This window comes from Xiphophorus hellerii, chromosome 4 (genome assembly GCF_003331165.1).
Source record: "Xiphophorus hellerii strain 12219 chromosome 4, Xiphophorus_hellerii-4.1, whole genome shotgun sequence".
In the NCBI taxonomy this organism is placed as follows: Eukaryota; Metazoa; Chordata; class Actinopteri; order Cyprinodontiformes; family Poeciliidae; genus Xiphophorus; species Xiphophorus hellerii.
The window spans coordinates 2,064,142-2,083,208 of record NC_045675.1 but is presented as its reverse complement, the minus strand read 5'-3'; the positions used below and the strand labels follow the sequence as shown (position 1 = coordinate 2,083,208).

Sequence of the window (19,067 nt, the reverse complement as noted above, 5' to 3'; positions counted from 1 at the left end):
TCAGTGTCTTCAGAGGTTTTAGTGCAGCGCCCCCACAGGTGTGGAGGGGAACATGTTGTTCAAAGGGTTTGGTTGCTTTTGACTCAGAGCAGAGAGAAAGAGAACCACAGCAGCTGGAGATGGAACAACATGTTGCAGTTTTGGTTCCTAATGAGACCGAGTTTATCCTGACTGACCTGACTGAATGAGCCGACTTCTGCCGCTCATGTTGTAACGCCTTAAAAAAAATAGATATTGTTGGATGAACTCTAGGCAACTGGTTATATTACAAAAATTGTTTTGGTAGAAAAGCATATTTTGCAAACCAATTATATGTCTGTGAAAATCTCTTCATATCAAAACATCCTGAAGATCTGCACTGCAAAAAAACAAAATCTCACCAAGTATTTTGTCTACTTTCTAGTGCAGATATCTCAATACACTAACAAAACTAACTTACAAATAATTTTTCAGCAAGGTATAGAAGATTGTTTTACGTCAATAATTCCTTCACATTGATGAAAAATACTAGTTCCACTGGCAAATTATTTCACTTGTAAAATGGGAAATTTTCTTACTTGTAAGTTAATTTCATCTTATTTGAAGTGTACTAAGATATTTTGCACCAGAAACTAGACAAAAATACTCAGTAGGATTTTGTACTTTTGCAGTGTGATGTCATAATATGTCTTTGCTGAGTTGTTTTTGATGTGTGGAGCCTTTAGTTTCCTCTGAAAACGGTCCTGATCTGGACTGAAAACGAGCGAAAAATGACTCAGAGAAACAGAATCGGTCCATCTTTAGCTCTGAATAATTCTAAACTTTGTTTTTGTTTTGCTTCAGATCACTTGGCTCAAATCATCTGCAAGTCTCACCTGGAGACGTGTCAGTACCTGAGGGAGGAGCTGCAGGAAATGAGCTGGCAGAGTTTCCTGCAGGAAGAGGTGGAGAAATATCAGAACAAGGTCCGTTCGCTCCATCCAGACCCCACGAAATGTTGTGTAGCTTCTAGATAATGTTCTGACTTTCATTGTATGGAGCTCTGCTATTGCCAATTTTTTTTTTATGGTTTTAATTTTTAGCAGTAAAAATAATTTTTACACTTGATTGGAGACAAGTATAATATTTTCTTAGTGTTTTATTAGAATTGGATCAAAAACAAGCAATTTTAGACATTGAAAAATAAATTTATTAAGGGTTAGTAAGTAAAAACACAGGACACCCCCAGTTTTTGTAGATGATGCAGAGATATTTCTTTTTACTTCTATAAATTTGCTAATGTCTCCTGCAGCTGCATCAATCTTTGCACAGGTAATGTGGATCTATGGTTTCCAAAGGTTTTCAGCCTTATTTACGGTATTCCTGAAAGGTTTATGAACTGCATAATGTAAAGAAATTCTCAAGGTCTTTCATTGTTTCCACTTCAACCTTCAGCCTAAATTGAAGGACAAAATTCAAATTACTTTATGTTCTCTCTTAATTTTCTCTGAAACTAAAGCAGATGCAGTGATAATACACTTCTGATGGAGTCTCCCAACCTTTTTGATACAAAGATTATTGAAATGGTATAAAATAGGATTGAAGTCACTGGAACAAAAAAAAAAAAAACTCTTTTTTCTCAGAAGTTTGACTTTAATCAGAATTGGATTTGTGTTGGTTATTTTGAACACATAAAACCCTGAGGGTCTTAAATCTGTTTCCATTTTCAGCCCGTTTTTACTGTTGCTCCGCCTCTTTTCTGAAACGGCTTCCTGTTGTTCCCCGTTCAGCCACAGGAGGCGATGTGGCAGCTTTGTGCGGTGAAGATCACAGACGCCATCCAGTACGTGGTGGAGTTCGCCAAGCGCATCGACGGCTTCATGGATCTCTGCCAGAACGACCAGATCGTGCTGCTGAAAGCCGGTGAGCAAACCTTTAATCGATACTAAATAAGTTCCAGATTATTTCAATAATCGATTACAATTGATCTGATTAATCGTTTCAGCCTAAGTTGAGTTTTTATTTATTGCTTAATAAAGCTCTAAAAAGAGAATAAGTAAATAAAAAAAATAAACCTCATACACTATCAGATACTTTAAATCATTTTGTTCTTTATTCCAATTTAAATTGTTGCAACTTTGCATGTGAATCAGTTGGACTGAGGTTTTCTAAATCTGTTCCCTCTTGTTGGACTGAACTCTTTATTTTTTCCTGACAGGATCTTTAGAGGTCATCTTCGTACGAATGTGTCGGGTTTTTGACTCCCAGAACAACACCGTCTACTTCGATGGGAAATTTGCAAGTCCTGACGTTTTCAAATCATTAGGTGAGTAACTCATATTTATTTTTAAAAATGCAAAAAATATTCTTCTTTTAAATGTTTTTCTAATATCTCTGGGTTGAAAATCGCAGATTTAGACATTTGGTTGTCCATTTATCGTATTGTTTATCACTTATTGTGATAAATTTCTTATTGTAATAATTCAGATTTATTATTGTCACGCTGTTTAAAACCTCCTTAAACTCTCTGTATTGTTGGGATTGTTAGGTTTTACAGTTTTTCCACTGTTTAATGAAAGTACCAATAAATATCAATTAATTTGAAAATATGATTAAATTGAGTTAGTATGTGCAGTTTAATGATACATATCACACTTATTTTTGTGACTAAAGAAGTGTATTACAAATGGGTTCACTGCAAAAATGCTAAATCTTACTAAATATATTTGGTCTAGTTGTTGCCTTTTTGTTCAAATGAACTAAGATATTTGCACTGAAAACTAGACAGAAATACTTGGTAAGATTTTGTGTTTTTGCAGTGAATGTTTCTCAATAAGTAGTTCTTATCACTTTCATCGTTATCACAAAATATCGTGCTGAAACTTTAAGTAATTAAGCCCAAGCTAGAGTTAAATTATAAATCTAAGGCAGTTTTGTAGAGTGAATCCTTTGCGTCTTTCCGTCAGGCTGCGATGATTTGATCTCGTCGGTGTTTGACTTCGCTCAGAGCATGTGTTCGCTGCAGCTGACCGAGGAAGAGTTCGCCCTCTTCTCCGCGTTCGTTCTGCTCTCTGCAGGTACGTCCTCCCTCCGCTCTCTCCAACCGTTCTGTTTTTTAGTGTTTATCTGTGTGCATGTGCTCGTTGCAGACCGGTCGTGGCTGCGGGAGAAGCTGCAGGTGGAGAAGCTGCAGCGGAAAACCGAGTCGGCCCTGCAGCACGTCCTGCAGAAGAACCGCAGAGACGACGGGGTTCTGGAGAAGGTATGACGGAGAGCTAAACGTGCCAACAATCAGGTTTTAAAACAAGGCATTTAAAGAAATCTTTTTCTGCATTTAAAAGAAATGTGAAAATCATTATTATGAAGAGATATGTCGTTAAATAACCTGATATCTTCTGTGTTTTTTAAAAATATGTCTAATAGTTTTCTAAGTTGAGGAAGATATTTTAGGTTTATGCTTCTTCCTGCTCCTTTTCATTCATAATTTCTTCCAGTTGAACTGTTCATATTTATTATTGAGTGAATGAGATAAAAAATAAACTGAAAATATTTCAGAGAAAAATCCTGCATGCTAAATGAAACTGAGGTTATGCTGCCTCCTAGTGGAAAATATCGGAATTGCAACCAATTTAAGTTTTATTATTAATCATTATTATGATTTGTCTGTTAGACTGTTTCATTAGAATAAACATAAAATGAAAATCCAGTTAAAATAAAACTTGACACAAAGACACAATCAGTGCAACATTCTCTACACTAAAAAATGAAGATTTTTTTTTTCCTTTTGCGTGAAAATACTGTAAAAAATAATCCAATATATAGAGTTCGCTTCAGTTCATCGGATTTGACTGACTGGATTTTGCTGCACTGCAAAAACAAAAAAGTATTTTTCTCCAGTTTGTACTACAAATATTTTAGCTCACTTCAAATGAGACAAAACTACATTTAAGGTAATTTTTCATCTAATATAGGAGCCTGTTTTAAATCAATAATTCTGTAATATTGATGAAAAATACAAGTTTCACTCACAGATTATTTCATTATTTATGACATTTTTTCCACATTTCCCACCAATATTAAGGAATTATTGACGTAAGATCACACACAACCAAATATGCAAATACAAATTCTTTGTAGTTTAATGTACAATTTTTATTATATGATTATGGAAGTTGCAAGGATCATTATATTAATATGTAGGCAGGAATATCCATTTACTCTTACTGTATTTTATTTATAAATATGTATTTTAATGGTTAAAAATAGCCAACCAGGGACTGGAGCTGTAAACTATGAGAATATGAGAATAAAATGGGATTAAAATCAAAATATTATGAGTTTATTCTCATAATATTATCACTTCAGTCTGATGAAGAGTTGGGGAGTAACTGGATACATTTACCTGAGTAACTTTTTTGAAAAACATACTTTTTGGAGTATTTTTACTTCACTTTACTTTTTACTCAACTTGAGTAAAATGTCTGGATTTTCTACCCACTGAAAGAAAAACAAACATGTTTTAACCAGAAATCCACCGGACTCAGAAACACGCCTGATCTGTGTTTGGTTAAAGTTTCATACATTTTGGAAACATTTCTTTCGCCTGATTTTATTTTATTTTTTTAGTTATTGTCATGTTGGTCCTTTAAATACCAACATTTCCACTTAACTTTATATTTTGGTCCATCTGATGATGGATCACTTAAATATTAAGTGATTGATAATTTGATCAGTATGACTGAGTAGACTCTTCAGTAACTCTCATAATTTTTACTTTTGAGTAATTTAGTTCTTGAATGGGAACTTTTACTCTGATTTGAGTAGAACATTTTTCCATCTGCCCTCCTCTTTATCTCTGTATTTTCCCAGGTTGGGCCTAACGCTCCGTTACGCTTCCTGGTCTCGTTATTTCAGTAAAAACTTTGTTTTCTGTTTTGTTTTGCGTTTCCTGCTCAGCTGCGGTGCAAGGCATCGGCGCTCCGCGCTCTCTGCGGCCTCCACTCGGAGAAGCTCGCGGCGTTCAGAACCGTCTACCCGGACGCGGTCCGAACGCTCTTCCCTCCGCTCTACAAGGAGCTGTTTGCTGCCGACCTGGACGGGACTCTGCACTGAACGCCAGAACCGGTCCGGTCCCAGCAGGACTAATCCTGAGGAATCTGATTTTATGGTTGCACTACTGCACTGATCCGGGAGCAGCAGCACCCTGGAGGTTCTGGTGCTGGAAACATGTGGACTACTGCAGGACTGCTGACTCACACCGCGCTGACTGAGCAATAACGTCCGAGCTACTGATTCATCCTGAAACTCAGGCTTTTATACAGAAAACCCAGTTTCTTGTACAGATTGTTAAGCGGTTTTAGTTTCTTTCTCTCTCCGTATCGAAGTTCAGCTGGAGGAGATTCATTTTCTCCAGCTGGAATTTCTCTGCTTTTGAGTTTCAAATCACTTTTGATGCAAATCCAGGCAAAAATAAATCCCAGAAACGACACTAAGCTCATTTATTTACTTGATGGATATCTTATAAAACCTACTGAATCTGGCTTCATGTTCGGCTTTGAGATTCAGTTTCCTCGACTCCATAATTAACAGCAATATTTAGCCAAGAGAGAAAAACAGGGGTTCATTTTTCAAAGTTATATTTTCTCTATTTTATTCAATCATTTTTAAATGTCACAGTTTGCCTTGAACTAAATATTTACTTCAGAGATAGCTATATAGTTAGTTTGCTAACTAAAAATTTAGCTTATGCTTCGCTGAGTGTTTAGCTAGCGCTGAGCTAAATGTCTCTAGTTAGCTACTTAAAAATCATGCTAAAGTTGGCTAACTATTTAGCTACCATAAGCTAAATATTTAATTAGTAATCTAAGTAGCTAACGCAGAACTAGCTAACTGTTTAAATCAGAGCTATGTACATATTTAGCCACCAAGCTAAATATTTAGTTTGAAGTTAATTTAGTTAGCAAATAAATAATTAGCCTAATTAAATATTTAGTTTGAAAATGTGACATTACATAGGAATATACAGTATAAGTGAGTGAAAAACATGATGATTGATTGTTAGCAGCTGAAAATGTCCAAAACAGCTTTCCGTAGCTCAGCAGCCATGTTGTTCAAAGATGCAGCTGCAAGAGTGAAGAACAAATTTTCCCTCCACTTTTCTAAAAATGTCTTCGCATATTCAAAATGTTTAGCAGTTAAATAAATAGGTTTTGTGTCATAGTTGCAAATCTTTTAGTGTAAAACAACAAATTAATCTGAAAACCAGGAATTTACTAATATTTTTAATGTTTCTGATCATTTGGCATTATTCATTTTCATACAAAACTCCTCTTAAAAAGTGTTTAAATATTTCCAGATGAGGTTAAAGTTCACACAACCTTTCAGTTATGATGCAAAAGCTGCAACGATTATAAAGCAATAAACTCCAACCTGGATTGTTTTCTGGTAAAAATGTTTAAAAGATAAAAATATTGTCTAGTTATAAATAATCTTTGTGGTAAGGATTAAATGTGTACTTTTATAGATTTTTAATAGATTTTCATCCATCCCAGCTGTTCCAACACAGAGCAGATCCAGAGTTTTATTTAGGTAATTTAATAAACTGCATTTCTGACTAAATATTTATCTAAATATTGATGTCCAGACTAATCCAGGTTCAAAGTTAAATCCTCAAAAATTCTCAGATTTGAGTCAAAATGAACTCAAGCAAATGTTTTCTTCCATTTTCCACAAATATTCAGGTGAAGAAATTATGATGTCATAAATGTTTTATTTCAGTAATCAAAAAGTTTATTTCGTTTTATTTCGGTGATTCTGACAATTGATAAAAAAATTAAAATATTACACCTAAAATATTACAGTTTTCAAGGATTTCTCTATTGAATGCAACTACAAATTATTAGCAGGAAATTGTTTTTTTCTCTAAATGCTTGTGCACTAAAAGTAAACTTTTTTTTTTTTGAAATATTGAAATCAAGCAAATTTTTTTTATATTTACTGCCGGTCTGCAGACGGCAGCAGCAAACCTGCAGCGCCCCCTGCTGGAACTGAAGTGCAACATCAATTTTTCCTCCTCATTTTATCATTTTTCAGTTTAATTTGTAAATCATTCTTTCATTTAGGTTTTCTGTTGAATCAAAAACATGCAGCATCTCTCCACTCAGGTCAATAGTTTTACTAGCAATATATGAAAAATAAGCAATAAGCTGTAAGAAAAAAATATATTTTATAATCAGTAAACATCACCTGTGAAATATTCAATAAATTATAAATATTTCAGATTTTTTGGATGCATAAACTATTTAAACCTAAACTAGGGTCAAAACATGAAAGTCCAGATTAGTCTCAAACAGGATTTTAAATTTTAAATCTTCTGAATATAAAAAAGCATATTTAAATTAATTTGCACTTTCTCTAAACCTACATACATACATCCACAGAACGAGTCACTTTGTTCCATTATGATTTTCATTTGTATGTAAAACAATCCAAAATAACACTGAAGGTAGAGAGGTTCTTTAAACGAGTAAAGATTCAAAACTCACATAATTCCACCAAACTTTTACTTTTAGAAAATTATTCAATTTCAGTAAATTATTCAATTTCTTCAATTTCCACAAATATTCAGGTTGTTTTGATTTTCCTTTAAGGATAAGATACACTCTGGCTTATAGAGAATTTAAGAAATTGAGTTTTTGGTGTAAATCTAAGTGTCTTTTTTTCTGTCTATAGTGGCCCAAATACGCTGTTGTGCATTTTTTTAAGAAAAAGTGACCCAGATTCTGATTTTACCCAGTTTGTAAAATCCTAAAAGATTTTACAAACTGGATGTTTTTCTTTGATACGGCAAATAAATCCAAAATGATTTATGAATCCCTTTCTTGCAAAAGGAAAAAAAAGAACTACTTGCAGCTATGCATTAAACTATTTTTTTTTAAGATCACAATATAACTTTCAAAACCTGTATTATTTAATAGGTTATATATGTTCAATATATTTTCAAAAGTTATATTGTTATATTTATAAACTAAAACCAAGTTTTAAACTTTTGAAACTCAGATATTTCCCGGGTTTTAAAATAGAAAATTTAAACATTTTCCAGCAAATTTTTAACTTTTCAAACTCAGAAATTTTGAGGTTTTTTGGCAAAAATTAACTTTTTATTTCTCTGTCTACAATGGTCCAAATACACCACTGTAAATACTTGCTATAAACGCAAATCAATGAAATAAAAGACTCCCAAAGTAAGTTTGTGACACATCTAATTGCTTGTTAGCATAACTAGCTAATCAGCTAACTGATGCATTTATCCAGACGAGGTGAAAACGAGCTGCTGAAACTCAAACTGAGCTTCAGAACCAGGAAGAACAGAAAATAACGTGACTTTAAATGCAGCACGATTGGTGATATGTGATGAGGAAAGTCAAAGGCTAAATTCAAAAGAACAGCTTTGAAAAATGTTGGTCGGTGCAACATTAAGATGGCAGAAATTTGGCCTAACCAACATGAAAGCAAATATTTATGCTGCCTTATATCAAAGCTGGTGGTGGCAGTGTAGTGCTGTGGGGATATTTTCTTTAGGTGCTTTAATATCAGCTGATATTATTTAACTCCCTTTCTGTATGAGAAATCCAAACCTACGCATCACAGAGCTCAAATCATCTCAAACCGGATTCTTGAACATGGTTTAACCATTATCAAAATGGTCAAACGGTTATCAAACGGTTATTTTCCACTATTAAAGAGGCACATAACTACTTTTCCAATGAAAATTAAACCTTTAAGAAGATCTAAAAGAGCAAAAGAGGGAAAAAACATATTTTCTACACACAGATGAGGATTTGCTGCTAAAATAGACCCTATGCACAGCAGTAGAGCTAAAACTAAACGTTAGCTTCTGTCCTGTGCTAAAAGACAAAACTCAAATTCAGATATCTGGGTTTTATTTGCTGCTTTTTGTTAATTGTTGTGTTTATTTATAATTCAGTTTCGACCCAGTCAGTTTATGAAACATGATTTAAAATGCCTTTAACAAACAGCTAAGTGATGTAATCGTCATTATTTGCAGAAACTTTGCATAATCTCAGATAAAAAACAGACAGATTAAAGTTTCTCTCATTGTGTGACTAAATTAAACATTGTCCAAACATAAATGTATTCTCTGATGTGCCATTTTCAGCTAAATTATAAAGTTGAGTTGACCTAGCTTCACCTAACATGCTAGCAAACAGCTACACTAAACAGTTACGGTACCTAATCAGCTTATTGCGTTTTTATTTATTTTACAAATTGACCATTAAAACTTTAAATTGCAAAAAATAAAGCATAAATATATCTTCAGTAGGCCACCATGCAGATGCTGTGCTGCTAATTCAAACCACAGAACTACAGGTGAGCTAGGTTAGCATGTAGCAGCTAGCTAACTGAAAAAGAGACAAATTTTGAACTTGTTTCTTATAAATTATTGTAAACTGAAAATCCTGAGTTCGAAGGATGCTGGGTGTACATAAATATATTGATCAAGAATAACTTTGTGCCTGTTTTATACATAAAAAAAGATTCATTCAGCATTCAGGCATCCATCCAGTTCAGGTGGCCAGTTTATGTGTTTTTAAATAAATCCAGTTGGTGTTCGATGGTGTGACTTTTATAACAGTGGAAGTTAACAACAATCCAGATATTTTAAGGTAATATTTGCAGTTTGATGTTCTAAAAATAGAACATAAATTAATTAGATAAGGTCCCATTTGGAGCTTTGATAAGATTATATTGATCGGTAATTGCCGGGACGCTGGCCACACTTCCCTCCTTTTTCCGTCTGACTCCGGCCAACAGAATAAATATAAAATTGCCCCGCAAATAATTCCTGACACTTGGAATACACAACCCAACAAATGATGCATTCCAAATAGTTCATTATGATATTAATATTGCACAAAGCGACAATGTCTCCCTGATGAACTGCGCCGTCTAAATGCTGAGTGGATTTTTTCTGCTTGTTTTATTTGTTAATGGAGCTGACTGCACCCACTGGGGTGACATTTCTTAAAATGCACTTAAATTTATTTTTGATTGACCTTTGCTTTTAATGTCTGAGAGCTTACAGGAGAAATCATAAATCCATTTTTCTTCTTTATTGGACCTGTGAGGCTACATAATTAGTTATCAAGATTTTCTTAGCTGCATTTCTCCAACATTTCTTACTAAGTTCCACACTTTGGGCCAAAAGTGTCCAAAAAATTTTCTTCTACTTTTTCAACAATAAACTAAGCATGCAATACTTTAACTAAAATATACAGTAGTCAGATTTGTTGTTAGAAAAGCATAAATTAAATTATTCTAGATGAAAAATTCAAGTTCAGCTTATTAAAAGTAATTTTGCAGTTTAATCAATCAGTAACATCAGGGTTTTTTTTTTTTTATGCTTGCTGTGATCAGCCAACTTTATTAAATTGATTAAAAGTCACTGATCCCTGCAAGAACATGGAAAAAGTGTTATTATTCAAAGAAATAAATTGTGATGTTTCCAATATTTTCTACTGTAGGAAGATTTTCCTTTGTGATAATTATGTCCTAATTAAAAATATAAAGTCGCCATTTATTGGGGGCCGAATTTGTAAAATTCTTGAACTGAAGTCGGAGGGCCGCACATGATCAGCCCTGGGGCCACAAATGGCCCCCAAACCACACCTTGAACCCCCCTGGTCCAGACAAAGGACGGTCCTTGTTAGCGTTTTATCTTTCTGATTATTCAGGTTGGGTTTTACTGCCAGATGTGAACGTTTGTGTTAAAATTTTCCATTTATGCAGAATTCATTTTATTAAATGCAAATTAAAGTAACAGATTTTCCTAAAACAGAACAAAACAAATGTATAAAGTTCAGATAGTTTGGAAATGAAAAGTCAACCAGGTTTCAAATGTTTTTCTTAAAAATAATGACATTTTAACCACGACTGAATGTCAAACATCTGAATTTGCCACTTTTTGTTTTCTGTGAAAATTTTTACTAATCATAATTTATTTTATGTTGTTTATAAGGACAGTTTTTGTAGTTTACTGAAACTGTAAACTCATCTTTTGTTATCAGGGTATTAATTTAACTACATCATGTTGTATGTTTTATTACTATCTAAGGCAATAAAGGAAAAAACAACTGATTTCTGTTTAAGTGGGTTTATTTGTCCTTTAGCATAAAGAAAAGCTTCGTTCACTGGGATCTGAACAGAAAATACGTTTTTATTTGTCATATTTTAGCAGGTTTGTTGTGAATCAAACTGGATTTTATTAAAAATAGTCACTGAGTTTCTGCATCATTGTAGTTCCGGTTCCCGCCAGTAGATGGCAGTGCAGTTCAGCAGTGCTCACTGAAACGTGCAGCAGAGGAGGAGTTTGGGTAAAATCTGCAGAGCACAAACTGCTTGGCTGGTTTTTGTTTGTCAGGATCATATTTTTTTTGTCCCCTGTTGGTAAAATGACTGGAAGGAGAATCAAGATGTTTGTTTTGATTTAATATTTAAAGCTTCAGTTCGGAGTTCTGCTTCAGAAAACAGAGAAAAGCTGAGAGAAAAAACGGTTTAGTTTTCCTGAAGGTAGTTTTACTCAAATAAACCATAAAAAAGCTAAAAAGCTTCATTCAGAAACAAAAGCAACAAACAATAAAATAAAATAAAAAATAAAACAATTATTAAAACATTCGGGAAAGAGGTCATTTCAGCAAACAGCTTTAAATGATGTCATGTGGTTGCTATGGAAACAGAGTTGGCAACCTGAAATATTCAACCCCCACCATCCATCCGTCCATCCATCCGTCCGTCCATCCGTCCGTCCATCCATCCGTCCATCCATCCATCCATCCATCCATCCATCCATCCGTCCATTCATCCATCCGTCCATCCATCCATCCGTCCATCCATCCATCCATCCGTCCATCCATCCGTCCATTCATCCATCCGTCCATCCATCCATCCGTCCATCCATCCATCCATCCATCCATCCATCCATCCATCCAATTTTTCTAGAAAATTTGTGACTTTTGAATTCTGACAATAATCTCAAAACTTTCGACTTTGGAAAGAAAAGTTTTCTAGAAAAAAAAGAAAACTTTTGAGTTGTTTAAAATTTTCTAGAAAAAAACGGATTAATATCAGAAATATTGGAGAAAATAATGTGGAAATTTTTGATTTCCAAATGTTGAAAACATTTTGAACTCAGAAACCGTCTTTTCTTTCTAAAAAATTTCAGAGACGTTTTGGCAGAAATTCCCTCCTACTGTTTTTCTTCCTCTCTATAAAACACTGTTGTAGTTTTCAGACAGTTTAATGAATTATTTAAAAGTGGATTTTGGTGCAAATGGCTCCCAGGAATCCTCTTTAGCACACAACGGGCCCCTGGCTGGCAGTTCTGCATGGATTCTGTTGCATTTTTCAAAAGCTTCTGTTGTTAGAGTTCCGGCCATATTTAAACAAAAACCTGCAGCCCAAACTGGGAGCTCTCCCAGTGAAAAAGAGAACCAGGAAGACGATGTCTAACCCAAAAGACGAACTCTTCAAGCTGCTGCTCCTCCCCAGTGAGGAGGACGAGCCGGGCGGCGATGGCGGCGCCTCGCCGAGGAGCAACACGCGCCTGCAGGCCGCCATACGGGAGACCGGCTTCAAACTGCCAACCAAAACCCGGCGCCCGGCCGAACTGGGCCCGGTGCTCGTCAACAACTGGGTCACAAGCAGACTGAGCCCGTCCAGGAAACTGAAAACAGCTTCTGGCCGTGCAAGACACGAGTAAGTAAGTACCTGCAGGAGCGCCGGTTCGCCGTGGGACGAATGTGACCTAATCAAAGCCGTTTGGTTTCCAGAAGCTGCCAGGCGATGGACGACGGCGGCGACATCTACCCGACCGGACGCATGTCCAGGAGCTTCATCCTGAGGAAATCCATCCGGCAAACCTTCAAGCTCTGATGCCTCAGGAAATAAAACTGCTTGGATCCAAACGTTTCAGGCTGGTTGTGTTGAAACGTAGCAGAGAAGCTTTACGAATGTGAGGCTCGGGGGCCACTGGAGGCCCCCAGAGTGGATTCTCTGCGGCCGCGAATGAAACAAATTTGTCCCGTCAGCGGAGGATGATGATGCCGATGGAGAATTATTTTCTTCAATTTTAGAACAAAGGTATGAACCAAAAATTAAAATCATCACATGAATGTTAGTTACTCTGACAGAGAGTTAGAGGCAGGCTAAGAAATGTTTTATTATAAATCATAAAATTACATGAATGAAGTCAGACTGGAAGAAAGTCAAAAATAATATAAGAATAAAGTTATAAAATTATCAGAATAAAGTCATAAACCTTTGGGAATAGTAGAGAATAAAGTCAAAATTGTACAAGAAGCCATAAGTCTTACAATAAAATAATAAAATTACGTATGTTTTATATTCTCCTATGAAGTAATATGAAAACAATGCCAAACTAATAACAATAGTCATAAAATTTTGAGAAACAAATTTATGACTAGTTGATAATAAAGTCAAAATTATGAGAATAAGGTCATAAAGTTATAATAACTATTTCAAATGAAACAACAAAGAATTAATTTCTGTTGTCCCTTTATTGTCCTGGTAGATAAAACCAGTTTTATCTAATCTGCTTTTAATTACGTTATTAAAACTTGACTAAATATAACAAGTGTTTTCAAATAGAGGATGACCTAAATCATGTTTTTATTTCTAACAATAAATTAAATCTTCATTTTTATTCAATCAAACCCAAAATAGATTAAGTTTAGTAATTACAATAATTTCCACATTCCTACAAAAAACTACTTTATTTGTTTAAAATATTTCATGGATAGTTTATTGTTGGGCATGAATATCAAATTCTAAATGAACCTTTTGGATAATTTCTGTGTTAAAGCGTGGGATGCAGAGCCGGTGCCGCGGGTCCGGTTCTGATGCGTGTTCGCTCTCTGCCAGCTCGCATCCATCTCGTTAAGCAGTCACACCTCCCAGAAGGCCGCGCTCCGCCCGCTCGCTGTTTGCCCGATAATTAGAGCCGCAGGCCCGGATGAAGCGGACTTTGTTTTTTTACAGCCTGGCTGTGAATATAAAGGTTCTGCTGGTGTCCAACTGCGCCGATCTGAACGGACTTAACAGAACCTGTCAGCTCCAGACACAACAGGAAGCAATTCAGTGATCAACAGGAACTTTCCTGCATCTGCTTCTTTAGACGCATTCCTGCAGGAATTTACGCTTCCTTTTCCTGATTTTCCCACTGAACCAAACCTCTTACAACAGGAAGTAAGATGAGCTGCCATTAATACGCAGATGACACTGAGCTTTACGTCTGAGAACAGACACAGAACTGAAGTTATTATCTTTGGACCCAAAGAGGGACGATCTAGAGTCGGCGCACAGATTCAGTGACTACAGCGAGAAACTAGAGATCAGGCTGAGATCTGGGCCCATGCTGCAAAAATACTAAATATTACCAAATATTTTTAGTCTAGATTCTAGTGCCAATATCTTAAAGTCAGCTTGTTTTTAGTCAATCATTCCTTATTTAATACTGATTAAAACTTTACTAGTTAAACAAGATATTTTTCCATATTATTGACCCTTTGGTCACTTACACTGGAAGTACTGGAGTTAGTCCATTGAGCATTTCTACCTATACAGTCTAGAGACAGGCCAAATGACCTGAAGGATTTTATCTAGCAGGTGCTTTTGTTCAGTAAGTAGGGCCATTACCTTATAAGTACCCTGGTAACGGCCTCAACGCATCTCACAGTTGCACAATTGTTCCTTAGACTTCGACTTAGACTGACTTTGTTGTCATTTTCAATGCACAGGGTGAATACAGAACGAAATTTTGTTGCATACGGCTCAGGATAATGTTTGAGGTTCCAATGTTGTGAGTAAAATAAAATACAGTATAAAATATGAATATAAATCTAAATATAAAATATAAAGTGCAGCACTGACTGGGAGAAGTCGAAAACCTAGTACTCCTAGTTTAAATGTATTTTCACACATTTTAAAGAAACTAGATGCAAATATTTCATATTCCTTCACCATTTTAAAACGTTTCCAAGTTAGAAGGGAATAAAAATACACTTTATGGTCCCACAGTCGGAGAACTGAAGTGTAGCAGCAGCAAAGTTTCAGGTAATGAAAACATGTAAAGACGAAAGAGTAAAAATATACAAAAAAACCCCAAAAGAATAATATACTGTAGAGGCAAAATCACAACATAAAATACCGGGTGCATTACAGGACAATCCAAGCAATGAAGTACAAGGAGTCACCTGTGCAAAGAAATTAAATTATACATCTAAATTATACATCTGAATATGTTTCAGGTTTAAACATGTTTTTCTGCTACTTTTCTCCATAATCCATGAAATTATTTATCTAACACTAAACTGATGTGCAACGGTTAAAACACAAAATGAGTTATTTCCAGGTAAAAAACATGAATTAGGGGAACAAAATTGTAGATTAAACGAATAGGAATAGACAATATCATAAGAGCAATATTTAAAATATTGAAAGAAAATGTTGCTGTTTACAGCAGTTTTCTAAAAAGGAGTCAGAATCACAACCAAAGCTACAAGGAAAAAGTACAAACAGGGAAAATTTATCTGTGAATGTTGGAATTTAGGCAGTTTGATTCCAATATCATGCAAAATAAACAGCAATATTACCCTGGTAGGAAGTAAAGTGTAGTAAAATGTACTTTTAAGAGACAGATTTGAAGTAATTCAGAGGAAACGCTCAGACATGCTGACCCTCCACACGGCTTCACATTTTCCTCCTCATGTTTTAGAAGCAAACCCGTCGGCTGTCATGGCTTCCTTTAGGTTGAAAAGGCAAACATTTCATAAAAAAGAGAAATCTCACGAGGAAGCAGAAAACCTGAAAGGCAGCGCTGGACGTAATTTCCTGCAGGAGACGCAGGTTTTCTGAAAACCAGAGGAAAATGATGTAAACAATCCAAGGAAGGAGAATCATTCATCATTACTATAAAATAATCTCAAATCATCAAGGGAATTAAATAAAATGTTTATAATCTACAGAAAACAACATTTCAAACACAGGAAATATTAAGGTCAGCTAAATGGACCTTACCAAGCTCCGCCCACAACCAACCCACCTGACCACAAGTCTCACAAACAAAGTTGTTTCTATGTAAACATGACAAGTTGTTTCTATGGAAACATGACAAGTTGTTTCTACGTAAACATGACAAGTTGTTTCTATGTAAACATGACAAGTTGTTTCTATGTAAACATGACAAGTTGTTTCTATGTAAACATGACAAGTTGTTTCTATGTAAACATGACAAGTTGTTTCTATGGAAACATGACTGATTAGTGAATCATTTCTACTGGATTTTCACAATATATCAGCTACTAAATGGACAGAGGAACTAACAAGTTCATGTCATCAACTGGGAGGAGGTTACTGGTTTCTCAGTCACAAGCTGGTTGCAAACCTGAGGCCAGCAGGTGTCAGTCAGTTATGGTAGATCTGAACTTTGACCTCAATATGAGAAGCTACAGACTGATAGGAGGAACCAAAGAGCTCTGTAAAGGTAAAGGCAAATCTTCTGAAGTTGGGATATAATTAATTTAATTTCACATAATTATCGCGGTAGAAGCCATTTGTTTGTTAAAATTTTATGAAATATATTTGTTCTATTTGATGTTTGTTGTGAATGACGTAAACTCACAAACTAACGAGGTAATTAGTCCAACGTTTAGAAACTACAGCGGCTGTAATGAGCCACAGCAAAGGGAAACAAAGGTAAAATAACCTGAACAGGTGATCAACTCAAAACCACTCCTACCTTTTTACTCTCTCTCTTTGTAGTTTAAGCACACCTGTTACCGTGGCAACCGCCTGCGCCCTGCAAGACGAGCAAAGATTACGGTAAAAACAACATTCAGTTCGTTACGATATCAAGTTTCCAGGCTTGATATTTATTTATCGATTATTAATCAGCGCTTCCCTGAACACAGAGATGGTTGACTGACTAGCTGTACTTGGTGCTAACGTGGCTAACAGAGTAACAGTTTAGTCCAAAGCCTTTTCTGCTAAAATAAAATCTTTAGTGTATGTCAGATACAGACACATTGCATATTGATCTGTTTAGCTAACGTCAGACTGTGTAGCAGACAGGCTTCAAGGTGTAGAAGTTGTATCAGTTCTGCCTTTATGCTGCACTTAGCTAACGGGAAGCTAAGTGTGTTTGTGAGACGCCACGCACGTGACCAGGTAGAATGGGCATCAGCCAATGAAAAGCGGCCTCTGTTATAAGGTCTATTGACCAACTTATCGGATGTATTGATGATTTCAATGATGACAAAATGTAATATTAGTTTCTGGTTCCTCAGTTGGTGACTATATGTTGTTTTTATGACTTAATTTTTGTTTTCAATTCAGTTCAAATGTAAAGATTTGAACTGAATTGTACATTAATTGTACAATTGAATTGTACATTAAACATATTTTTGTGTTTTTATTATTTAAAGCCCTTTAATCTGCCATTTTGTTGATGAAATTTGCAAAACAAATAAACTTGATTGATTGATAGAATATTAAAGAGCAGCTTGTATTTAGATGTGAACATACATGTAAATAGGAATCAAATTGTATTCAATAAGCACATTTCTATGTTTACATCCAAATTTTAAAGACTTTTACAGCGATATGCTGCAGTATATGCATTGGAAAATGGTCAAGTATTTAAAATAATCTCTCATATGCCAAACAGTCCATGTTACATTTTTGATGTTTGGATCAAAATTCAAGGTCAAAATCAAGATGCATCTTTGGTATTATTGTTCCATTTATTGCCACATTAATATACTTTCCTATAAAATATGATTTTTAAAAGTATTAGACACTGGGACAGTCAGGTTATTTGTCATCCTCCCACATAAAGAATCGTTTCGTTTTGTTCGGCCTCCCCGTCTCGCTCTCTCTCAGCCGTATGTGTGGCAGGTGGATTTCCTGTCTTTGTAATTAGAACCAAATTAGGTTAAACTGCGTTTCTTCCCTCGCCATCTTGTTTTTGTATTAAAAGATGTTAAGAACACAGACATAAAGTTTACAGCGCAGACACAGAGCCACGCTGGGCAACATGATTCTTTGTTCACAAAGATAAATCATTCTCACTGCTCACTCAACGCTCCTCTTCAAGCACAACCACATGTTATACCTGCAGTTCACATCGAGCTGCACAGCAGAGCAACGCAGTGGGGTTTCATCTTGACTCCTACCTTGATGCAGGAGGTCAGGGGGCTTATAATACCCTGGGGGAAACCCTGGATATATGTAAACACATCAGTGACTCCTGGATTCCTGGGCTTCTCACCCCGTCTCTAAGGGAGCCCAGAGACCCAACGGAGAAAACCCCTCCAGTATAACAAGGCAGCTCCCAGGAGGGGCACTCTCCAGTACCCCCTCCAAGGACTTAAAAAGGTGGGTAAACAGTCAGAACCCGACCCAAACCCGTAGGTAGAGGGAGAGGCTATCCTCTTGTTCACCCCAACGTACAGGCACCAAGATGGAGGCAACAAGAAAGCCCACTCCTCTCATAAGGGGCAACTCCAGGGTGGGAGAACATCCAACCCCTTTCAAGGAGACCGGCTCCAGAACCAGAGCCGTGCACTGCAGTGAGTCCGACTATTTCTAGCCGGAACCCATGGGCTCTTTTCGGGCTGAGCCCGGCCGGGCTCCATGGGTGAAAGCCCGGCCACCAGGGGCTCCCCAACGTGCCCCGCCCCCAGGCCTGGCTCCAGGGTGGGACCTCATGTAGGGGCGGGTACAACCACTGTTTCCAACGGTCGTATTCATCATAAGGGATCTTTGGGCTGCACTTGGTTCTGGTTCCTCACCTTGGACCTGTCTGCATTGGGTGGCCCAACCAGAGGCATGAAGCCCCGACAGCATAACTCCTAGGATCACTGGGACACTCAAACCCCCCCACCACGATAAGGTGGCAGCCCATGGAGGGGACGTGTAAATGTGTGTGTGTGTGTGTGTGTGTGTAAATATTAAGTAACCTATTAATTATGTAAGAAAGAGAGAAAATGAGAGAGAGGAAGAAAGTTGTTATT

The 19,067-nt window shown here is 36.2% G+C and overlaps 1 protein-coding gene across 2 annotated transcripts in view; it reads left to right on the top strand.

Annotated features, from left to right (window-relative positions):
- Nucleotides 1–5,507, top strand: part of LOC116719267 (nuclear receptor ROR-alpha A-like) — a 48,625-nt gene extending 43,118 nt beyond the window's left edge. For both annotated transcript variants that reach the window (XM_032561759.1, XM_032561760.1), the window contains 6 exons: nucleotides 823–944; nucleotides 1,749–1,881; nucleotides 2,177–2,284; nucleotides 2,925–3,035; nucleotides 3,108–3,220; nucleotides 4,915–5,507. In XM_032561759.1, the coding sequence (XP_032417650.1) occupies nucleotides 823–944; nucleotides 1,749–1,881; nucleotides 2,177–2,284; nucleotides 2,925–3,035; nucleotides 3,108–3,220; nucleotides 4,915–5,070 (743 nt within the window). In that variant the 3' untranslated portion in view covers nucleotides 5,071–5,507. The remainder of the gene's footprint in view (nucleotides 1–822; nucleotides 945–1,748; nucleotides 1,882–2,176; nucleotides 2,285–2,924; nucleotides 3,036–3,107; nucleotides 3,221–4,914) is intronic.
- The last annotated feature ends 13,560 nt before the right edge of the window (nucleotides 5,508–19,067 follow it).